This window comes from Podarcis gaigeae (genome assembly GCF_964106915.1).
Source record: "Podarcis gaigeae genome assembly, chromosome: 10".
Lineage (NCBI taxonomy): Eukaryota > Metazoa > Chordata > Lepidosauria > Squamata > Lacertidae > Podarcis > Podarcis gaigeae.
In genome coordinates, this window is record NC_139686.1 from 29,639,597 (window position 1) to 29,660,169 (window position 20,573).

The 20,573-nt window shown below is 44.8% G+C and overlaps 1 protein-coding gene across 1 annotated transcript; it reads right to left on the reverse strand.

The window, feature by feature from the left end:
• Nucleotides 1–5,425: 5,425 nt before the first annotated feature.
• On the reverse strand, nt 5,426–20,177 carry LOC310826686 (extracellular serine/threonine protein kinase FAM20C-like). The gene is made up of 10 exons (XM_083701845.1): nt 19,455–20,177; nt 18,046–18,209; nt 17,653–17,731; nt 15,609–15,701; nt 15,194–15,309; nt 14,340–14,520; nt 13,196–13,305; nt 10,538–10,619; nt 8,880–8,939; nt 5,426–7,913 (listed from the first exon to the last, which is right to left on the reverse strand). The coding sequence occupies exons 1-10, from the start codon at nt 19,928–19,930 to the stop codon at nt 7,637–7,639; spliced, it is 1,638 nt and encodes a 545-aa protein (XP_083557971.1). The 5' UTR covers nt 19,931–20,177; the 3' UTR covers nt 5,426–7,636.
• Nucleotides 20,178–20,573: the final 396 nt, after the last annotated feature.

Consider the following 20,573-nt stretch of genomic DNA (forward strand, 5'->3'; position numbering starts at 1 on the left):
CTCAGCTAGTGAAAGGGATGGGCACCCTGGGCTATCATAAATAAATAAATATATCAATAACACCCCTTTTCTGACTCCTGTTTGCATCACTTCTTTCCTTAGAAAAGCAGCTTTTGCAACATGTACAGCGGTACCTCGGGTTAAGTACTTAATTTGTTCCAGAGGTGTGTTCTTAACCTGAAACTGTTCTTAACCTGAAGACCACTTTAGCTAATGGGGCCTCCTGCTGCTGCCACGCCGCCGGAGCCCAATTTCTGTTCTTATCCTGAAGCAAGGTTCTTAACCTGAGGTACTATTTCTGGGTTAGCGGAGGCTGTAACCTGAAGCGTATGTAACCCGAGGTACCACTGTATATGCAGAATAATTGTGTATCATTAGTGGGCTCCTCCAGAGGACCTCTTTAGTAAGCAATTGGCCTGATTTGCTTGCACAAAGCTTACACAGAGTCGAGACTATGCCCAGTCCTTATTGAGCATTTGTTCCAATTTGTTTGCAGGGCAGTTATATAGCAATGAGCATTCATCTTGATTTGCTTGCGGGATGACAAAGCACTTTAATCCACTTTAACTACACAAACCTACATTTCTGTTATGTGCTCGAATCCCTCCTGGAAAATAGTGACAGTCTGGAGGCACCCAGGATATAGTCTGATAGGACTATTTCATACATACATACATACATACATACATACATACATACATACATCATTTTATTTCTATTTCACCTTTCCATAGTTAAAACCGTGTGCTGCCAAAAGAGAGAGGTGGGCAGGAATGACATTATGTTCAGTAACTAGGATTTTCCCCAAACTATTAAAATGTTGCAGGTGTTGTACAAAGATTTTTAAAATGATACAGGAGCTGCCTCTGGATTTACAACCAAAACACATGGCACAAAAGGAAAGGGGGAGGGGAGAGAAAGAAAATGAAAACAAGGAAACTTGAGCACCAAAAAAATCTTCCCAGTAGCACAATGACCAAGTAGAACGGCCGCTAAAAACAGTTTCATTAGGAGAGGCACAAAACAGTAGGTGATCCGAACCAATGGATGGGTTTTGCGGCTTCACCTCTTCCTCAGCTACAGCCAGATGGAAATACGTATTTGTTGTAACAACCTCAATTCTCTCTTCCGTTAGAGCAGGATGAGATGAAAGGGCAGAGACAGGAAATGTAAATTGCTTAGTATGCCCTTCATGTGTGAAGGAACTGCTGTAAGGACCTGTTCTGCAGTCAGTGCTGAGGAACTAACAGGTTGCAGAGCAACCAGAAGGACGCATTTGTGTGCTGGGTACTTCCCAGTACTAGTAAAATCCTGGAACAAACATAATCAACTGGATTACTACACTAGTGCACTCATTACTAGCGCTCTCTCCTGTCTATTCCTTCTACTGGTGTACCTGGATAAGTGCAGCCTCAGACACCTTTCCTTCCTGTTTAGAATCCAAAATTATAGCCATTAATCCTCAACGAGCAAGGCAGATTTATTTAGTTCTTCTAATCTGGCAGTGTGGCAATCTATTCCATTGCTACAAGGAGGAGAGAGAACACCTAAGCACAGGCCTGAAGTTAACACAATCAAAGAAAAAAAGCCCAAACCCACAACAGTTTTAAGCAGTACTTTGTTCTCCCCACTCCAGCTACTCTCTTGGCATGAAATGATGCTAGAGATTAGAATCTAACTCCCTCTAGTGGAACTAAGAGAGAATTTATTCTGCTGAGCCTTGAATAATAGAATTGTAGAGTTGGAAGGGAACCTGAGGATAATCCAATTCTCTGTAAAGCAGGAATATGCAGCTTTCCCATACAGGGATCAAACCTGCCACCTTGGCATTATCAGCACCACATTCTCACCAACTGAGCTATCCAGACATACTAATATGATGCAGGTGGATAAATAGGATTTCCATTTAAACTGTATGTAATTTAATTTTAAAATGTATTATTTGGTGGAATGAAATAGTAAAAGATTGAGGGAAATCACCCTAGGCATGTGATGGGCATGTCCTCTCTGTTTTCTACAAATGGTATCAGAATGGTGTTGGAAATGTGTTCTCTCTGCCCTTTTCCTCTTTAATTCTCCCCATGCCAAAAGCTTAATGATCCTTAGTGCAAAGTCCTATAATCCCTGGCTAATAAACACAAGGGAGCCCTCTGTTGCAGGAGTGGGGGAGGGAAGACAGGGGCAGAATAAACATAAAAATAAAAGAACTAAATGGAAATGTACATTTCCTGTGCGCGCGCGCGCACACACACACACACACACACACACACAAAATAAGCTTCCATTTGGGCCATTGTGAATATAAGGTAAAGGTAAAGGTACCCCTGCCCGTACGGGCCAGTCTTGACAGACTCTAGGGTTGTGCGCTCATCTCACTCTAGAGGCCGGGAGCCAGCGCTGTCCGCAGACACTTCCGGGTCACGTGGCCAGCGTGACAAGCTGCATCTGGCGAGCTAGCGCAGCACACGGAAACGCCGTTTACCTTCCCGCTGGTAAGCGGTCCCTATTTATCTACTTGCACCCGGGGGTGCTTTCGAACTGCTAGGTTGGCAGGCGCTGGGACCGAGCGACGGGAGCACACCCCGCTGCGGGGATTCGAACTGCCGACCATGCGATCGGCAAGTCCTAGGCACTGAGGTTTTACCCACAGCGCCACCCGCATCCCCATTGTGAATATACCAGTATATATTAAGGTGTGCATGTACAGGAACAGAATATATGTGCACATGTCCGAAAGGCAGAGGAGGAATATTTGAGGCAATGCAGCCCACCACATACATTGTGTCAAGATCTGCCCACTGGTGTGGAAGACAAGTAGTGGCATAGCAGGTAAAGGTAAGGTAAAGGACCCCTGGATGTTTAAGTCCAGTCAAAGGTGACTCTGAGGTGCAGTGCTCATTTTGCTTTTCAGGCCAAGGCAGCCAGCATCTGTAAACAGACAACTTTCTGGGTGGCATAGCAATCAATATCCATGACTTAAAAAATGGGAATGGGTTGAAGCTAACATTCAAAACATGTGCAAAGAGAAATCCAATCCTTATGATCTGTTTACAGTAGAAGATCCCAATCTGGAAGTGCCCCAAAACCAAGAGGTAAATCTCACAATTTGTTGAAATGCACACATTTCCTGACAGTTCCCCACAAGTTAGACTGTACATCTCTCTGCAAACATCCATCTGTGACATGGTCAGAGCTAGGCATGATATTAGAGGGAAAGCTAAGAGCACATTGTTGTGGAACTGCCCCCTGCCGTATTGTTCCCACTCAGTCAGAACCATTCTGCAGTTCAACCTGCAATACAACAGAATGTGAAAATACATCTTTACACTGCATCAGAACAATTTCCCATCTAACCCAAGGATAGGAGAGATGGTGTAAAATTCTAATTGTCATGTGGAACTTGGGCCAGAGCTTTATAAGTGTGTGAGAGTGTAAGGTAAGGTTAAAGTAAGGGAGAAGAGCTGTGTGGCTGTTTGTCTATATATGAGAGTGAAGAGAAGGCTGCTTGGGATGCTGAGCATAGGGGAGACTGTATCTATGAGAGAAAGAGACTGTGTGTGTGTTTGTGTGTGTGTGTGTGTGTGAGAGAGAGAGAGAGAGAGAGAGAGAGGAGAGGGCCTACAAACATCATTTTTATCGCACATTCATGATGATATGTGTTCATTATGCTATTGGGGCAGTCACACACAATCCCACTTTCCATACAGTTTGCACCTGAAAAAGTTATGAGATTGTGAAACTGCCTCATTTCCAGTCTGTGCATATCCTGTAACTTCCTGCTGGAATCCTGTAATTTTTTATGCCGCAAATGTTTCACTTTATTTTTGTCCCACTTTTGTTGTGTGGTAGCTACTATGGACAGCAATGATGTGGTAGCACTGAGATAGCATTGCAGAACAAACTAAAGCAAAATAAATCCACCATTAAGGCACTATTATTGTGTCAAGAATATGTTTCAGAATACACTCACAATAAAACACCAGTCAGGAGGAGGGCCCTCACGGGGGGGGGGGGGGGGAGGCACTCAGACAGGCAGTCCTTGAAGCTGAAAGGTTTACCTTCCCTGCTTTACTATAACAGAAAGTAAAAGAAAAGGTTCATTAAGGAAAAAGAAAACAAACAAATGCAGCTCCATTCAATGCAGTTTCTAATCAGAAGTAAATTCCACAGTACTTAGTGAGGCTTACTTTCAGGAAGGTTTGCACAGTATTGGAACCTCAGACATAACACACCCTGCACACACACACACACACACACACACACACACAGAGAGAGAGAGAGAGAGAGAGAGAGAGAGAGAGGCAGAGAGAGAGAGAGAGAGAGAGAGAGAGAGGGAGAGGGAGAGAGAGAGACTGTGATTTAAGACACTGCCCACCAGCTTGAACTGTCAAGGCTAAATAAAAGTTCATGATGACCTACTAATCTTCAGGGACATTTAGTTCTCTCATAACAAAGCGAACCCTCTCTACTGCCACATAAGCAGGATTAATTCCAGAAAGTTGACCTCCAAACTACAGCTCTTCTCCATCATTCTTCATTTATAAGAGAGATTTCCCAATCTACTAAATAAGACTTGTGTGGTTCTGAGCCACTCAGGCTTTGGTCGCACTGCGAATTGGAAAAGACCCGAGTCACATATGGAAGATAAGGGGTAGCGATCAATTTATCTAGTAGAACATATCTGCAGAAGAATTATCACGGATATAGAACTTACACAAACACACAACTGATTGAAAACAGGGTAGACCAAATGGGTCTGCTGAAGCAGGCTTGGTGTCAGTCAAATACTCTCAAGTAGTTTCTAAAAGCCCTGATGTCTGCCTTGGCATTGATTCCTGCCTTGGTCCCACCACCACTGACACCTGTTTTCCCCTCCAGCCTACCCTTTCCCCCAGCTAGTGACATTGGGTGGGTCTGGGAAGTCACCCACCATTTAAATTTTCCCACAATGCACTGGGGCACCCAACACTCAGGGGCATTGTGGGAAATTAAAATAGCAGGTGGCCTGCCAGACACTGACGTCAGTAAGCCCTCCACTGTGGTGGGTCCCTGAAACCAGCAGCGTGGTCTTGTGCTGAGCTTAACCTTTGGGTTTAAGATGGAGGCTTGGAGCTGAGATAATTTAGCTAGTGAAATGCAACCCATGTTGAATATTGTGTGTATCTTCTATTTTCGTCACATTTATTCAACTTCATGGGAACCGAAAAACCTCTTGTTACAAGAAACTGTTGAAAAGGAAGGCCCTTATGAACACCGAGGGCCAATTAGTAGGCACAATGCAATATTTTCAGAAAGCAACAGTACAGTTTGAATAAGCAACAGCAGACGGGCTCATTGTTACTGAGGTTGTTGCCAAGGGTGCTTTCTCTCATTAGGGCGCTTCAGTCTTTATTTTGAGAAAATAATGAGAGAAACAAACAGCAGATAAATTGGACGGGATCAGAGTTTAATAACTATAACACCAGAACTCTGACATATGCAGCAGACAATATGGCCTTGGCTCTTGGCTTCTCTAAGGACCTGCAAACCTTACTGAAATAATTTGTTATTCCTTTAATACTTTGTTACATGTGCATTATGGCTTTCTCTCCTAGAATTAAAAGCAGTGTGCAAGGGGTTCGCAAGTGGCTTCAACACAGGCACTGACCTGGCTCAGATCTGCATAGATCCTTATACTTTTCACATTTGGAACTGCTTTATACATTACAAAATTTATTCACAGAAGGCCGATCCATTAATTAATGGGCAGTCACATGTCAGGTCATCACATGTAACAACATAGGCTTAAATATATAGCTCAGTCAGTAGAGCATGAGACTTTTAATCTCAGGATCATGGGTTTGAGCCCCGAGTTGGGCAAAAAGATTCCTGTATTTCACGGGGTTGGACTAGATGACCCTCGTGGTCCCTTCCAGCACTACCATTCCATGATTCGATAGGTTTTCCCCTGAATGCACATAGGCTGGGAAGCTGTGCCTGCCTGTGGGATCTCAGTGTGTCTATAATTCACAGGGAAAGTGCCACTCATGCAATTGTTGCAGATGATGATCTTCCGACCATGTTATTTCTACCTAGCTGGCCACTGCGGGGGGAAACAGAATGCTGAACAGCTGACTGAAATGCCTGGGGAGGATTCATAGCTCAGTAGAAGCCCCAGTTCTGCTCTGGAGGGTTAGGGCAAACCCCAGAACAGATTGGGGGCATGGTGGGGGGGCACAGAAGCCTGGGAGAGGAAGTCCCATTATGCAAGCAGGACAGGTTGCAGCCCATGGTTTTGCATGCAGATGTTCCCAAGTTCAGTCCTCTGACATCTCCAGTTAAAAAGATCAAGTCACAGGAGATGACAGAAAATAACTTTCTTTGACTGAGACCCTGGACAGCTGCTTCTAGTCAGAGGAGACATTTCTCGACAAGCAGTTTAGTATCTGGCAGCTTCCTGCAGTAGTTGTTTTTGTTGTGTTTCATGCATTTTCCTATTATTGTGTTCTATTCTGACATCACTGTGAACCACTTTGGGAATGGTTTGCCCCAGGAAAGGCGGCATACAAATAAACCAATAGGGCTGACTGCGCGATTTATATGCTGCTTTTCCAAGGGAAAAAACCACGGTGGTGATGATAGTTTATGATGATGGTGATAATAATTAGATGGACCTTAGTCTAGGAGCGATGTTTTATGAGAGAGGAGGCTGCTTTTGTTACTGCTGCTTCTAGGCACTTGGAGTTTTGCATAATAGTACTGTTGCCCTCTCTTCTTTGATCGCAAGTAGAGATCAGGGAGCCTGGTGGATAAAAGCAGCAATGAACTTGCTCACAGCATCAGTGTCTTAGGACAACGGGGCCTGAAGTCCCTTCAGCCTATGATTTATTGGCACCTTCAATCAGGGACTGAAGTGGGTTGAAAAGCATGTTAGCAACACCTGGCAAGATCAAGACGAGCGCACATAGTCTCACTTCTTTTTCATCCCCAGGCAAGCTAACAGAGTTAACAATGGCAGGTTGGGCAGAGTTCACGCTTCCATACAGAAGCCCAAAGCACTGCAAATGGCTCAAAATAAATAGCAAGAGAATAAATATGAGAGAGATTCTTGGCTGTATAGATTGCTCTGAGAAGTGGGAAGGAGGGAGAGAAGGCACATTCCTTTCCTATGCTACAAAGGAATTCTACAAAGGAACAGAAATGAAGCTCCACTGAGCATTAATAACCTGAATGGGTTGCCAACATGATGCCCTTCAGCTGTGGTTAGACTCCAGCTCCCATCACTTCCAGCCAGTGGTCAGGGGGTGATGGGAGTTGTAGTCCACCAACATTTGGAAGGCACCATGTGGGCTACCTCTGCTTTAACTATCCTTCCATTCAAACTACAGCTTGCCCATCAGGCTTCCAAGGCTTCACTGCAAGTCTCAGGACAATTAAAGAGCTTGAATGCTCCTTTTATACTTCATCCAAGTTTTGCTTCCAGGACCTCCCTCTTGTTCTTTTAAGATATTCCACATTCCCTTCTCCCTTGGTTGCTCCCTAACCCCTTTCTGTCCACACTGTAGCACAGAATGACTAGTGACTTCCCTATGGCAAGGCTTGAATGTAAGAGGTAGCATTAAAGAGGTGTGTTTGAATGGCTGGGGATCCATCCCCTTCATGCAGCGCTACTTCTCTTGTCTCGCAGCTCTGAGGATGTATACTGCTGTCCTTTTAAGTCATTTATCAGGACTTCCTGGCTTTCTCCACTCTTCTTCATGCAGTCCTCCACCATGTCTAAAATCTTCTGGAGCCGCCGGTCCAGTGCCTTCAAGTGAGGCTCCGCTAAGACTGGTGACAGGTGATCAGTAGCCAAGGACTCACGCATGACGTCACTCAAGCGATAAGGCTCCATAGCAAGCAGTTGGAGGCGCAAGAACGTTGACTTTTTTATACTGGATCCATCAACAGCAACAGGAAAAAAATCAAGGAAGAGAAAGGACAACGTTTTTAAAAACCAAAACATGAGAAATGTCACATTGAGCATTTCCATTAGTACATGCACAGACTTGGGATATAAGAACCACATCAGAGGCAGGCGTGAGAGTGGGCAAGAAGTTATAGGGTCAGACTAATCACAAACATTATGGATTCTTGCCAGATAATTTCCTCCATATTTATCCCGAACCTGAAAGCAAGAGTATCATGCCACGAGTGTTTCAGGGTGGAGGAAGTGCTGAGTCCGTTTTCATATCTGATGAAATTTTTGCTCAGTTGTTGCCCTACATAAAAGGCTCCTTGTTTTAACCACAGGCACTTGCATCTCCCTTTAGCTTCAGGAAGTGGTGGAAGTAGCTGAGTAGGCTTTCTCCAACTCAGAGTGTGGGCATTTCTGTTGGCTTCTGGCAGAAATGAGCCTGCATCCTCAATTGCACTGTGCTCCGGTATATCTGCTGGGAACCAGCTTAGGTATGCATGCTTCAGATAGCTGAGATGAGAGCCACTTCATAGAACTGTAGGCTTGGGAGAGAGGTCATCAAGTCCAATGGCCAGCCCCTCATGACTAACCAGGAGTAGCCAATGTGGTGCCCTTCAGATGCTTTTGATTGATGACCAATGGTCAGGGATTATTGGAGCTGTAGTCCAAAACATATGGAAGGCTACCCCTGGCCTACACAATATGCCACCAGCAGAGCACAGTGGTGGACAAGGTACATGGGCTTATGTAGAGGAGGCGAATGGCACACCCACACCCTTCCGTGCCACTACAATCTGACCAGGGGAATATCCTTAACCCAAAAACTGAGATCAGTTTGGCCTACAGAACCAAAAAGATTACCCACCTCAAAATAATAAGACTTCCTTAATTATACCCCCTCCAAAGACAGAGTATAAACAAGATGCGAGAAAAGAATCCTTACATGCAACATTGCTGAAGTGGAACCAGAATGGACATTTCATCATGGGAGTGTCTCCCGAACCTGAGAAGAACAAAATGCACAGATGGTTTCTCTATTTTTGGGAGATGCTATTTTGGGAGTATTTATCTTGCTCAATAAATACTTCTTTTGATATTTAAAAGTCCAAATGTTGCAAGTGATGTTGCAAATCATGTAGATTAGGTGTGTTTGTGCAGTGCTGTATTCATAATCCTGTTGCAAAGTTTACTTTCCCTGCAGAATTAATATATTTTGGTAGATATTAGCATGGTGTAGAGCCAGAATGTGATCCACCAGATGTTGCTGGACTATTAAGAGGCATCATCCTTGACCATCTAGCTACACTGGCTGGGGCTGATGGGAGCTGGACTCCAACAATAGATGGAGAACTACAACTTTTCCATCCCTGTGTAGAAACAGTTTTGTACTCTCTAGCTGTCATTTGCTGTATTCAGGTTATCCTATAATTATATCAGGAAGGGACAATGGTATGGATTGGGGAAGTTGGAGGGCAGCCAGACCACTTAATGTCCCCCCTCCCACATATTGAGTTGATATCAGTAAATATCTATACAATTTTAAGGGTTTTCCTTTCTTTCTGTTAAGGTATAGAGATTTTTGTTCCTAAAAAACAACAACCCAATTCTGAAAGTATCACAAACTACAAGGCCATCTTCTCCAAAGTGTGTCAAGTTTGTATGTCTGCAGCATACACTTAAAGCACATTTAAAGCTTGTGGCTTCCTGGGAACTTTGAGAAGTCTTCTAAAAGACAAATATCTTTGGGTCAGCTGGAAAGAGCTTTTGATTACATTGCTGCCACGTTAAAACTGAGTTGCATTTCTTCATCAGAATATGTGGGTCTGTCATTGACATCAGCCATCGAGCATTTTCCAACAGGTCAAGTCCAAGACACTTCACCAAGAACAAGATAACATCGCTCCCCAATTCCATATGGAAAAGCTGACTGGGCTTGCAATCAAATCTTGCATCAACACTGGCGACTGGGTAGCATCCTTTTCGACATCTGAGAGCCAGTGTGGTGTAGTGATTAGAGTTCTGGCCTAGAATCTGGGATACTCAGGTTCAAATCTTCATTAGGCCATGGAGCCCAGTGGGTAATCTTGGGCCAGGCATTGTCTCAGCCAAGCCTACCCCCCGGGGTTGGTTGGGTGATAAAATGGGGAGGAGGAAAGGGGGGATACAAACATCATAATAACGATATTTTCAAGACAACAGGTTAACTTGGAAGGTACAGTGCAGGCCATGTTGCATAGTTCAGCCCTCTAACATCCCACCACTTTTCCCAGGGCTGCAGTACCTGCTGTCTGAGGCGGCTGCTTCACTTTGCCTTACAGTAGGACTGGCCCTGCCTGATATAGTCGAATAATGGTTTGCTAAAAGCAGTTCAGCATGAACCTGCCACAGGGCCACCTCATACTCTGGTTCTTGCCTGCTTTAGATCCTTGTCTTGTAAATTTCTGCTTTCAAAATTCACTCCCAGAAAAGCAGCTCATCTCAAGTAACAGCCTGAAGTAGGAATACCCTAGCCCTTTCTTCAAAATGCAGATCATTGTAGGACAGAGCTCAAAAGCTTCCCCTAGTCCCTCACCCACACAGGGAAGCATGTTGCATTCTCACCCTCGGCCATTGTCCAGATGAAGGAAGAAAGTGTCATTCCCAAACTTGTCAAAGGTCTCATAGTGGTGGCGATCCATGTTTCCTACATATGGAGACAAGAATTATAGAAGAGGAGGCAGACAGCAAAAATCAGAGGAGGAAGAAGAGGAAGAAGGTATTAGAGAAGTCCACCCTGAGAGGATCTTGGGTCAGGATATAAATTCCAAGACCAAATGAAGAAGCAAAAACTGCAATTATCAGGTAATATCCTTATTCCATGCTGTTTTTCTAGAAAAAGAGGTACCGGAACTCTTTATAAACACCTCCCTCATTCTCTTAGAATGGCAATGGCACCCACCTGAGAGGTGCCAGAACTGAGTTCTGGCAAGTTCTGGCTGAAAAAAAGCCCTGTGTTTTATTCAGGCAAACTAGAAAGGCTCAAACAGCCTGAGGTCATCAAAACTCTTCATCTGATGCTAATTAAAAAGAGAGTGGCTTCCAGGGAACTCTGGGAATTGTAGTTCTGTGAGAAGACTAGTGTTCTAACAGCTCTCAGCACCCTTAACAAACTACAGTTCCCAGGATTCTTTGGGTGTAAGGCATGACTGTTTAGCCCAGTGGCCCTTACCTATGTTTAGGATCATAGAGGAAGCCTATTCCCTTCTCCCTGCGAACTCTTGAACTATCCTCAGCAGAGAGATAAAATAAATGAATAAATGAAATGCCCAGCTATTAATTGGTCAGTGGGTGCAACCTGAAAGCTGTTAGATAGGGCAGAAGTAATTATGAAGTATTAAGTGGAGCAGAAGCGATCTCAAGGACAGAAATAACAAATCAGCCTAGGTTATTGGCACCAATGACAAATGTTTGAAAGGAGGGGAATCCGTCCAGGTTATGTAACTTGTGAAACCATAGCCAAATGGTGGGCAAATCAGATGCAACCCCCCCCCCCAATAAAATGCTGTGAGTGGCACAGACTTAAGATGAACTGCCGCTGGTATTGTCAAATTGAGGAAAGAGAAAGAGTGGGGATGAGAACAATATAAGAGCCTATTTATTTAATAAATATCCTGACTTTCCTCCAAAAGGAGCCCAGGGCAGCACATTGTATATAGGGGGGGGGGGGTCTTTAGAATATAAGGAATGTAGCTGATAAAGAACAGAGGCCATGTGCTCTTTAATTCTGAAGTTCCCAACCTGTTTTCCACTGGGAAATCAGAGAAACTGTTTTGTGCACCAGAAAATACCCACTTCACAGGGGGGGAAATCTGGCAATGAACAATACACCAAATGATGGTGATGATTAATTAGTTCAAGTATCTATTTACCACTTTTCATTTTTAAAAAATTACAAATTGGTTTGAAAGTAAAACAAACAAACAAACAAACAAACAAACAAACAAATAATAAAAGAGAAGAAAAGCAGGCAACCAACCCCCTTCAATCTTTTTTTAAAAAAAATATGGGAGGGTCAGCAGGCCTCGGCAGTCGCCAAGGACAGCGTCTGGGGGCATCATGTTGGTCACTTTATCCCAGACCGCTTCTGACCCCAGCAGCCCCATTCCACCCCTGCCCCAGCCCCACATTGTTCAGGAGAACCCCTGACCCTCTAGGAGAGGCTTTTTGAGAAGGGTGGAGGTGGCTTCGGGGAGAAGGAGGAGACCAAAAGCTTTTCCTCCATTAACTTCATGATCCAAGCCCTTCCCTGACTCACTGTGACATGTTTTCACTGGCAAATAACCTGCTTCATCCAATGTGCAAAATTGGATTGGAGGGTGGGGGGAAAGGTGCAAGGATATGGTCCCATGAAATGAGGTACGCCGGAGAATAAGGCGATGTCAAAAGACAGGTTGAAATGCAACGGGAAATGCAACTCAGTCTGCTTAGCGGGTTGTGTTCTAGTCACGTATATTAACACAATGCACAGCCAGAGATGCTTATTACGGGAAAGCTGGCTGGCAGGCAGATGTACGCAGATGGAGTTAATTTGTTTCTCAGGAACTCTCAGTGCTGCTGAGTTTCCATCGAGCCTAAGAATAAAATGCAATGAGGCAAAGTCTCTCTATTAAAGGCTGAGCTAAAGGACTGGAATGACACAAAGGAAAGAGTTGTAGCGGTCAGAAACTGGGAGACATAGGAAGCAGCTCAGACCTTTTGTCCATCTATCCCGGGATTGCCTGCTCTGAGGGGCATAAAGAAGGTCCCAGGTTCGAATCCTGCTGTGTCATGGTAGTACAGTGGTACCTCGGGTTAAGAACTTAATTCGTTCCGGAGGTCTGTTCTTAACCTGAAACTGTTCTTAACCTGAGGTACCACTATAGCTAATGGAGCCTCCCGCCATCACTGCATGATTTCTGTTCTCATCCTGAGGTAAAGTTCTTAACCCGAGGTAATATTTCTCGGTTAGCGGAGTCTGTAACCTGAAGTGCCTGTAACCTGAAGCATCTGTAACCCGAGGTACCACTGTACTGGGAGAGGGCCCTGTCTGAAACCTTGGAGAGCTGCAACCAATGGTTGGACTCTGTATAAAGAACCCTTCTGTGATCCTTTTTTTTAAACTGCAGGTGCCAAGGGTTGAACTTGTGACCTTCTGCATGCAAAGCAGATGCACTACTCCTAAGCTATGGTCCCGTCCCCAAATGCAGTGCAGCTCGCAGGAGGAAATGTACCCAAGCTCACCCATAAGGAAGTCAAGCACAGTCATGTCAATGAGGTTGAGGAGTCGGGATACGTTGTCATATGGTGCCGTCTGTCGTACCTCTACGCAGTAATTATCATCTGATTCCCACCTTAGAACAGATAGTCATGAAAGGTTATCATTAGTTGCGTATGGTGGGGAGAAACCTTTAACTGTCTCCACCCTTCCTTATAGCCTCTCTAGCTCCCCCAGGTCATCTCATCGTTTGTCAAGGTATCCATCACCCTGACAGGGCACAGATGCTAAGTGCGATTACATAAATTCTGTTCGAGCCTTTTCATGTACAGCTGCAGCTCTTTGAGACCACAAACAGCAGAGTCGGGGCCTCTTGAGTTGAATATGTAATGCAATTTTGTGGCACTGGCTTTTAGAGTCAGGTTGTGGAGCAGCAATGGCTCCGGAGCTTGAAACAAAAATAACTCAGGAGATGGTCTCCAAGAGAAAACAGATCAGCATTTGTTCACCCCCTAGCTAAGGGAGAGTTAATTCTTCCTGCTTGTACTGCTACTTTTTCAAACATTTACAATAAAGCAGTATAAAAAATAGTATTGTATTTATGAAATAAATGCATAAGAAATCTGTTGTTGTTGTTGTATTTGTATCCCAAATTTGTACGCATCTGACTGGGTTGCTCCAGCCACTCTGGGTGGCTCCAGCAACATAAAATCACAGAAATACCAGCATTTCATATTACCCCATGAGCACATTCATTTCAGCAATTCCTGCTACCCTTCCTGTATATTGACAGAGCCAACCAGCCCTGAATGAGCCTCTGAACCAGTCTGCTGGTTGGTTTACTTCACCACCACAGAGCACAGCTACATTGTGCACATAAGAACTAGTTGGAAGTGATGGAGAAAAGGCAAGCTAAGAAATGCTGAACAGATATGGGGAAGTGTGATGGTGTCACCTAAATTGGAGGGTTGGGGGAATGTAGATTCAGCACCCCATGCAGACTCGTCAATGTCTAGGGCAGCCCCAGTTTAGGGACAAATATACATTGTTTCCTTGGTCTTCGGCTGTCCTGGCTCATCAATTTTCTCCTTTGGCTCTCTTCATCCAGAACATGCTTTTCACAATCTCCTTTTCAATACTGGTCCTCCCTCTGCACCTGAGCTTACTTACTGAGCTTTCTTGGTTTTGGAGTAAGAACGCCTCCAGGGGCTTCTCCACGAACGCCGGTCAGCCAGTTCTTTGTCCGGCAGGAGGGCTGCCATTGAGCCCTCGAGCTGGTCTGGTTTGCCACACAAAGCATGTTCCGTGGAGCAATAGTAGGAGCACACGCCAAAGAAGCAGACGTTGCCGGCTGGGTTGACCCATGCAAAATGGAGGAAAGCAAAAGTCAGGGAATACCAACAGCTCGTCAACATGCCACCACATGTCTTGTGCATAGCTGTCAACTTACAGATTTGAAAATAAAGGACCAGCAGCCTCGAAAATAAGGGATCAGCAGCCAAAATAAGGGATCAACAATTACTTTGATAAAATACATATTTTGTTGCGTGCAAATGGCTTTAGATACCTATTAGGTCCATAAATTACCATATAGCATATATTCAACACAAAAAACAGCAACTATTTGTTGTTGACAAAGGACAGCTGGACATAGAAAGGGCCCCATTACCTTCAGTAGCTTATTTAAGGGACAGCAGCGGGACATGGCGCTGGGATAAGGGACTGTCCCGCCAAATAAGGGACGCTTGACAGCTATGGTCTTGTGGGTGCAAAGCAGCATAACAGGAGGGGAGAATAGCTTACATGGCTAGCACAGTCGGTCTACACCAAAGTTGAGGGACCTGTGGCCCTCTAGAGGTTGTTGGCCTCCTCCTCTTCATCTGTCCCAGCCAGCATGGCCAGTGATCAGGGATGATGGGAGCTGATGTCCACCAACTTTTGGGGAGCAATAGGTTCCCCACACCTGTTCTACACAGTAGAGCTCATATTACGAAGGAGGGATAAACAGGGGACAGAGTGCTCACCTGGGGAGATGAAGAAAGTCTTAAACAGTTTACTGTCTGTTGTGATATCACGAATTTCTTTGGTTATATTCACCAAACGGCCAGAAACGGGGGGAATTCTTCGGAAATCCAGGATCCTCCCCAGAAATGAGCAAAATGGGAGAATTAAACAAATTCTGTTTGCAGCTGGACCAAATAAACACTCTAAACACAGACAACAAATCCTACACAAATGCTTGTTATCATAGAACATACAATCAGTTTGGAAAATAGCCCTGTGTTTTCTGCTTCGCACTAATACTTGTCTTGGACACTATCTTTAGTGTAAATTGCCTTGAGATGGTTGTTTAGAATTGATAAATCAATGATAATGATAATATTTGGCAGGAGTCTGCCGCACCCTGCAGGACAGGAGAGTGCACTGTGCTGGACTCACCTGTCGAGGTGAAAGGCTGCTATTTCTGCATTGTGCCGTTCAAAATCTGAGAAGTAAAAGAAATCTGCTGGAGTCTCCTGATCTCGGGTTTGCCTGGGGAGAGGGCAAGAAGAGATGGGGTGGGTTATCATGTTCACTGTTGAGTGCTGAACTGAAGCCCACACATCTTTTGCAACTCGTAGTCACTCTGCACACTGCATCCATCCCTTTTGTTGGGTGTTCATGGTGATTTGTGCTCAAATTCACATACATGATTCTGTTTTCAATACTGTTTGCACCTGCAATAGTTTCAGGTATGGACATACCACTCCGTTTCCAGTTGGTGCACGCCTGTAAGGTCCTGCTGAAATTCTGCAACCTTTTATACTATAAATGTTCCAGAGTAGCTTGTGTGTGTGTCCTGCTTTAGTTGCACTATAGTAGTGCAAGAGGGTCCCTTCAGACAAGAGTAATGCAACAATGTAGTGGAAGCATCATGGAACAACTAATAAAGTGGAATGGTCTGTGGTCAGCCCAATATAAACCCACCATTAATGCACTGTTATTGTGTCAGTATTGCAAGATACACCCACAAGGGGGGAAACCACCTGTCTGGAGAAGCCCTGAAATTTTAATCCTAGCTATGCAAACTAGGAGCAATTGAGGCAGAACTCTGACACAGAAGTCTATAGCCCATTTCAGTAAAACGAACAGGAAGCCTTCATCCCACCCCCAGTTGTTGCCCTGGTTTTGAAGCAAGTGAAACAATACACGTTATTCATCTGAAGGAGGGGAAAGGGATGTAAGATGTAAGGTCGTCCAGTCTAAAACAGCCTAACTGCACCACTGGCCAAGGCTGAAACAATATTGTTGTGGCCTTAAATGAAAAGGGAGAGGAGTCCATTGAGAACAACATAGCACAACATTTTACATCTTTCACCACCAGAGGCCGCACCTCTCCATCAGAAACAAGCCACAACATGGAGGGCTGAGTTCGCCATTTACTGCGGGAGCTAAAACTGATCCTAGGTGATCGATGGCTCTCTGCCATTTCCACAGTAACGGCCTAGGTTTATCTTATGCTGCATCATTGTTAGGATGTTGTTGAACGATGGTCCACAAATCCCATAATTAATTCTATAGAAACACCTGCTTTATGGTCCATCAAAACTGTTTGCTTTGACTATTAGCGAAGCGACTGTGGTGAGTGCCAATGGCAGGGAAAAACTGCACCCCTAACCAATATCCCATATTTTCAGGAGACAGTATTACAATGCTTCCATCGCTAGGTTAGGGCTATTGAAATCCCAGTTTGCTTAGAAATGTGGCGTTTGCTTAGAAATGTTTGCTTAGAAAAGGCCATTAAGTCCAGAGTCTAAACTGGTGCCATTGATGAAGAATCTGGGCAATGATGAAGGGAAAGCATCCATTTCAGCCAACAATACTTGGCACTGTGCAGTGATGTTATATTATTGTGTTTGCAAACTGCCCTGGGATCCTCAGATGAATGGTGGTACAGTGGTACCTCAGGTTACATACACTTCAGGTTACAGACTCCGCTAACCCAGAAATAGTACTTCGGCTTAAGAACTTTGCTTTTGGATGAGAACAGAAATCACATGGTGGTGGCACACTGGCAGTGGGAGGCCCCATTAGCTAAAGTGCTACCTCAGGTTAAGAACAGTTTCAGGTTAAGAACGGACCTCCAGAACAAATTAAGTTCTTAACCCGAGGTACCACTGTATAGGAATTTAATAAATAAAGAGTGTGAGGTGGCAGAGATGGTTCTCCAGGGATGTGGTAATCAAAGGAGGAGCCTTCACTACAGTTGCTCCAGAGGTTTATGTCCAAACACAGCCTTGCTTTTAGCTCTGTTTGGAGAACTGGCATGAAGGGGTCACCCTCACCCTCTTGCTACACAGAGGCTGCCTGGTAACTAATTAACTCAAAGTTTGGAAGGTTCCAAGCACAATCTGTTTTCTAGGCGGAGTCCATTGACAGGTTATTGCCACACACGAAAAAGAACATGGACCCAGGATATTGGTACGGGGCCTTCGTTACTCACTTCATGGGCTTGAAGAGGGCTTGTCCATGGTTGGGGAAGGTCATGATCAGCTTCAGTTGTGTCCCTCCAGGCTTTTGAACTGAAATTATGTTAAGAAGAAACAAGGCTCAAGTCGCCACCTTTCCCAGTTTTGAGAATGAGGATGAAACAACCTGGCATTTAAATATTAACAGAGTCCGCTCTGGTGCTTAGCATTGAGGCAGAACATTCCAGAAAGCAGCTCATCCCCCTTCCCACAAAACTCTTGTCAGGATGGTTTAACAGGCTGGGTGTCAAACTGAGAGGGAGAAAAAAAGTGAAGATTGAAAGGGGGGGCCCAAGGCAAACAGGCAGGATGAAGTGAGAAGAAAGCAAGTATGAGCGGTCAAGGGACCCGAATGTGGCGCAGAATACCTGAGCTGACAATTGGCTGCATGGCCAAATCTTCCATCGTGGCAAGGCGAGCAGGGTCATGGCGGGCATACAGTTCATAGCGATTGATGCCAGTGTAGAACTGGAGCCAAGCAGGGTTGGCATCGTGTTTGGGAAGCTTCGCATGTGCCTTATTGCTGCTAGCCCTGCAGATCCAATACCGCAACACACAATACACAAAAACGATTGCATATATTATCATAGGCTAGTGAGCTCCAGAAGGTAACAGAAATCTGGCAACTGAGAAGCAAGAGGGAATGATCTCACGCTGGAACAAAAATTTCTTATGCATCTTCTTTTGCAATTCTCCATTAATGAATGCAAGAATAGAATTATCAGGTCCCCGTCCCCCCCCCCACAGCACTAGAATGAACAGCATGCTTATTCGGGGGTATCACGAGGTTTGCAAATGTACACACACAAAAACCCTTTAGGAAAAAGAGCCCAGGGTGGAGGAGGGAGAAAAGCAGGCCAATGAGGACCGAGTATACTGGCTGGCTGTTGTGAGGAGAGGGGATGGAAAGGAGGCCTTCGCATGCTTTAATTGGAAGGCATGGCCTGTCTTAAAATCTTGCAAAGAAGCTTGAGCCCCCATGTATATCTAGCTGTGCTTATTGAACGGCAGGCCAACATTCTGAGCCCAGCTGCCTTGAAAGATCAGAAAATGGCAACAAAGTGCTGGCAGCGGCATGTGCTCTGTGGTGGAATTCGTTTTCTCCATATCTAAGGGCAATATCTCAGCCTAAGACCCTGAAGAGCCACAGTCATCAAGGGTAGACAGGATGGCCTGCTGGTCTAACTCAATATAAAACAACATGTATCCCTATATTAAGTAGTAACAGAGAATCTCAGAGACTAACATATTTATTATGGCATATGCTTTGGTGGATAGGGACGCGGGTGGCGCTGTGGGTTAAACCACAGAGCTTAGGACTTGCCGATCAGAAGGTCAGCGGTTCGAATCCCCGCGACGGGGTGAGCTCTCGTTGCTCGGTCCCTGCTTCTGCCAACCTAGCAGTTCTAAAGCACGTCAAAGTGCAAGTAGATAAATAGGTACTGCTCCGGCGGGAAGGTAAACAGCGCTTTCGTGTGCTGCTCTGGTTTGCCAGAAGCGGCTTAGTCATGCTGGCCACATGACCTGGAAGCTGTATGCCGGCTCCCTCGGCCAATAAAGCGAGATGAGTGTCCCAACCCCAGAGTCGGTCACGACTGGATCTAATGGTCAGGGGTCCCTTTACCTTTACCTTTATGCTTTGGTGGACTCAAGCCCACTTTGTCAGATATGATGAAGTGGGTTTGACTCCATGAATGCCATCCCTGCAGAGGATGTATACCAAATTGCATGGGCCACCCAGCTGTCCCTATGAAAAAAAAACCCAAGAGCCTCTCACCATTCATTGCTACTTCTCACAAACATCTTCACCTTTGGTCTGGCAGCAAACAGCTTGTCTTTCTTCATAACTTTTGGGATTGGAATCTTGTAGAGTGGATGGTCGAAAAGCGCAGCCAGTTTGGACCTGCCTGTCCATGTTGGTTTTTCTTCTGCTTCTTTCGGCTCAAAGTTGTGGCTTTGGAGGGGGATGTTGCCCCTGCTACCTCCAAGCGGTACGCCTTCTGGTGAGTGAACGCCTTTCTCCAGGGAGCTGTTGCTACCACTGAAGTCCTGGAGAATCCTCAGGTTTAACTTATTCTGGGCTGATAACGCGGGACTAGGTTGATCTTCTCCTTTGCGGGTACATCCACAAGAGTCAAGGCTAGTGGAGAGCGTCAGATCCAACACCATGTGTACCAGGAGAGCCAAGAGGAGCAGAAAACAGAGAATGACTTTAAATTTCCTTTGGAACAGAGAAGGCAGGTGGTGCACCATCCTTATGAAGTCCTGGATGCCAGTAGCACAAAATGTATGACAAAGGTCCACGTGTCAGTAAAAAAATAATAATCTGCAATTTGATCCCCACTCGAAAGGATGTAAAGGATTTTGTCTAAGGTTTATTTCCAGCTTTGGGAATCCAAAGGAAAAGTAGAAGCTCTTTTTTTTAAAAGCAAAACCTCTTCACTTATGCTATGACAATCCTTCCCAAGGCAAAATAAATAAATAATTCTGGGTCTTGTATGTGGCTTCTGCTAGGAATCATTCTGCTCACATAGAAGTCCTCAGCAGGAAAAGGGTAAAAAAGCAAGTTGCAGATGAATTTAATGATGTTGATAAGGGAAGAGCAAGTGGTGCCAAGGTTAACATGAACTAGTTAAACTCCAGATTGATAGCAGCGGATTGGTCAATGCCACAAATCTCTTCGAATTATGTTATTGCATCACAAACTCTTGTGGAACCCCATCGTCCCAGCATGCTCTCATATTGATTTTTCCTCCTTTCACCTATAAACACTGTCAGCTAGCCACCTACATAATTCATATGACTTCTTCCTTCATCCAGTTTTAAAAGTTCGAGCTTCACTGAAAAGCTGCAGTGGCTCAACAACTGTCCACAAAAGAAAAGAAGAATTAAAACA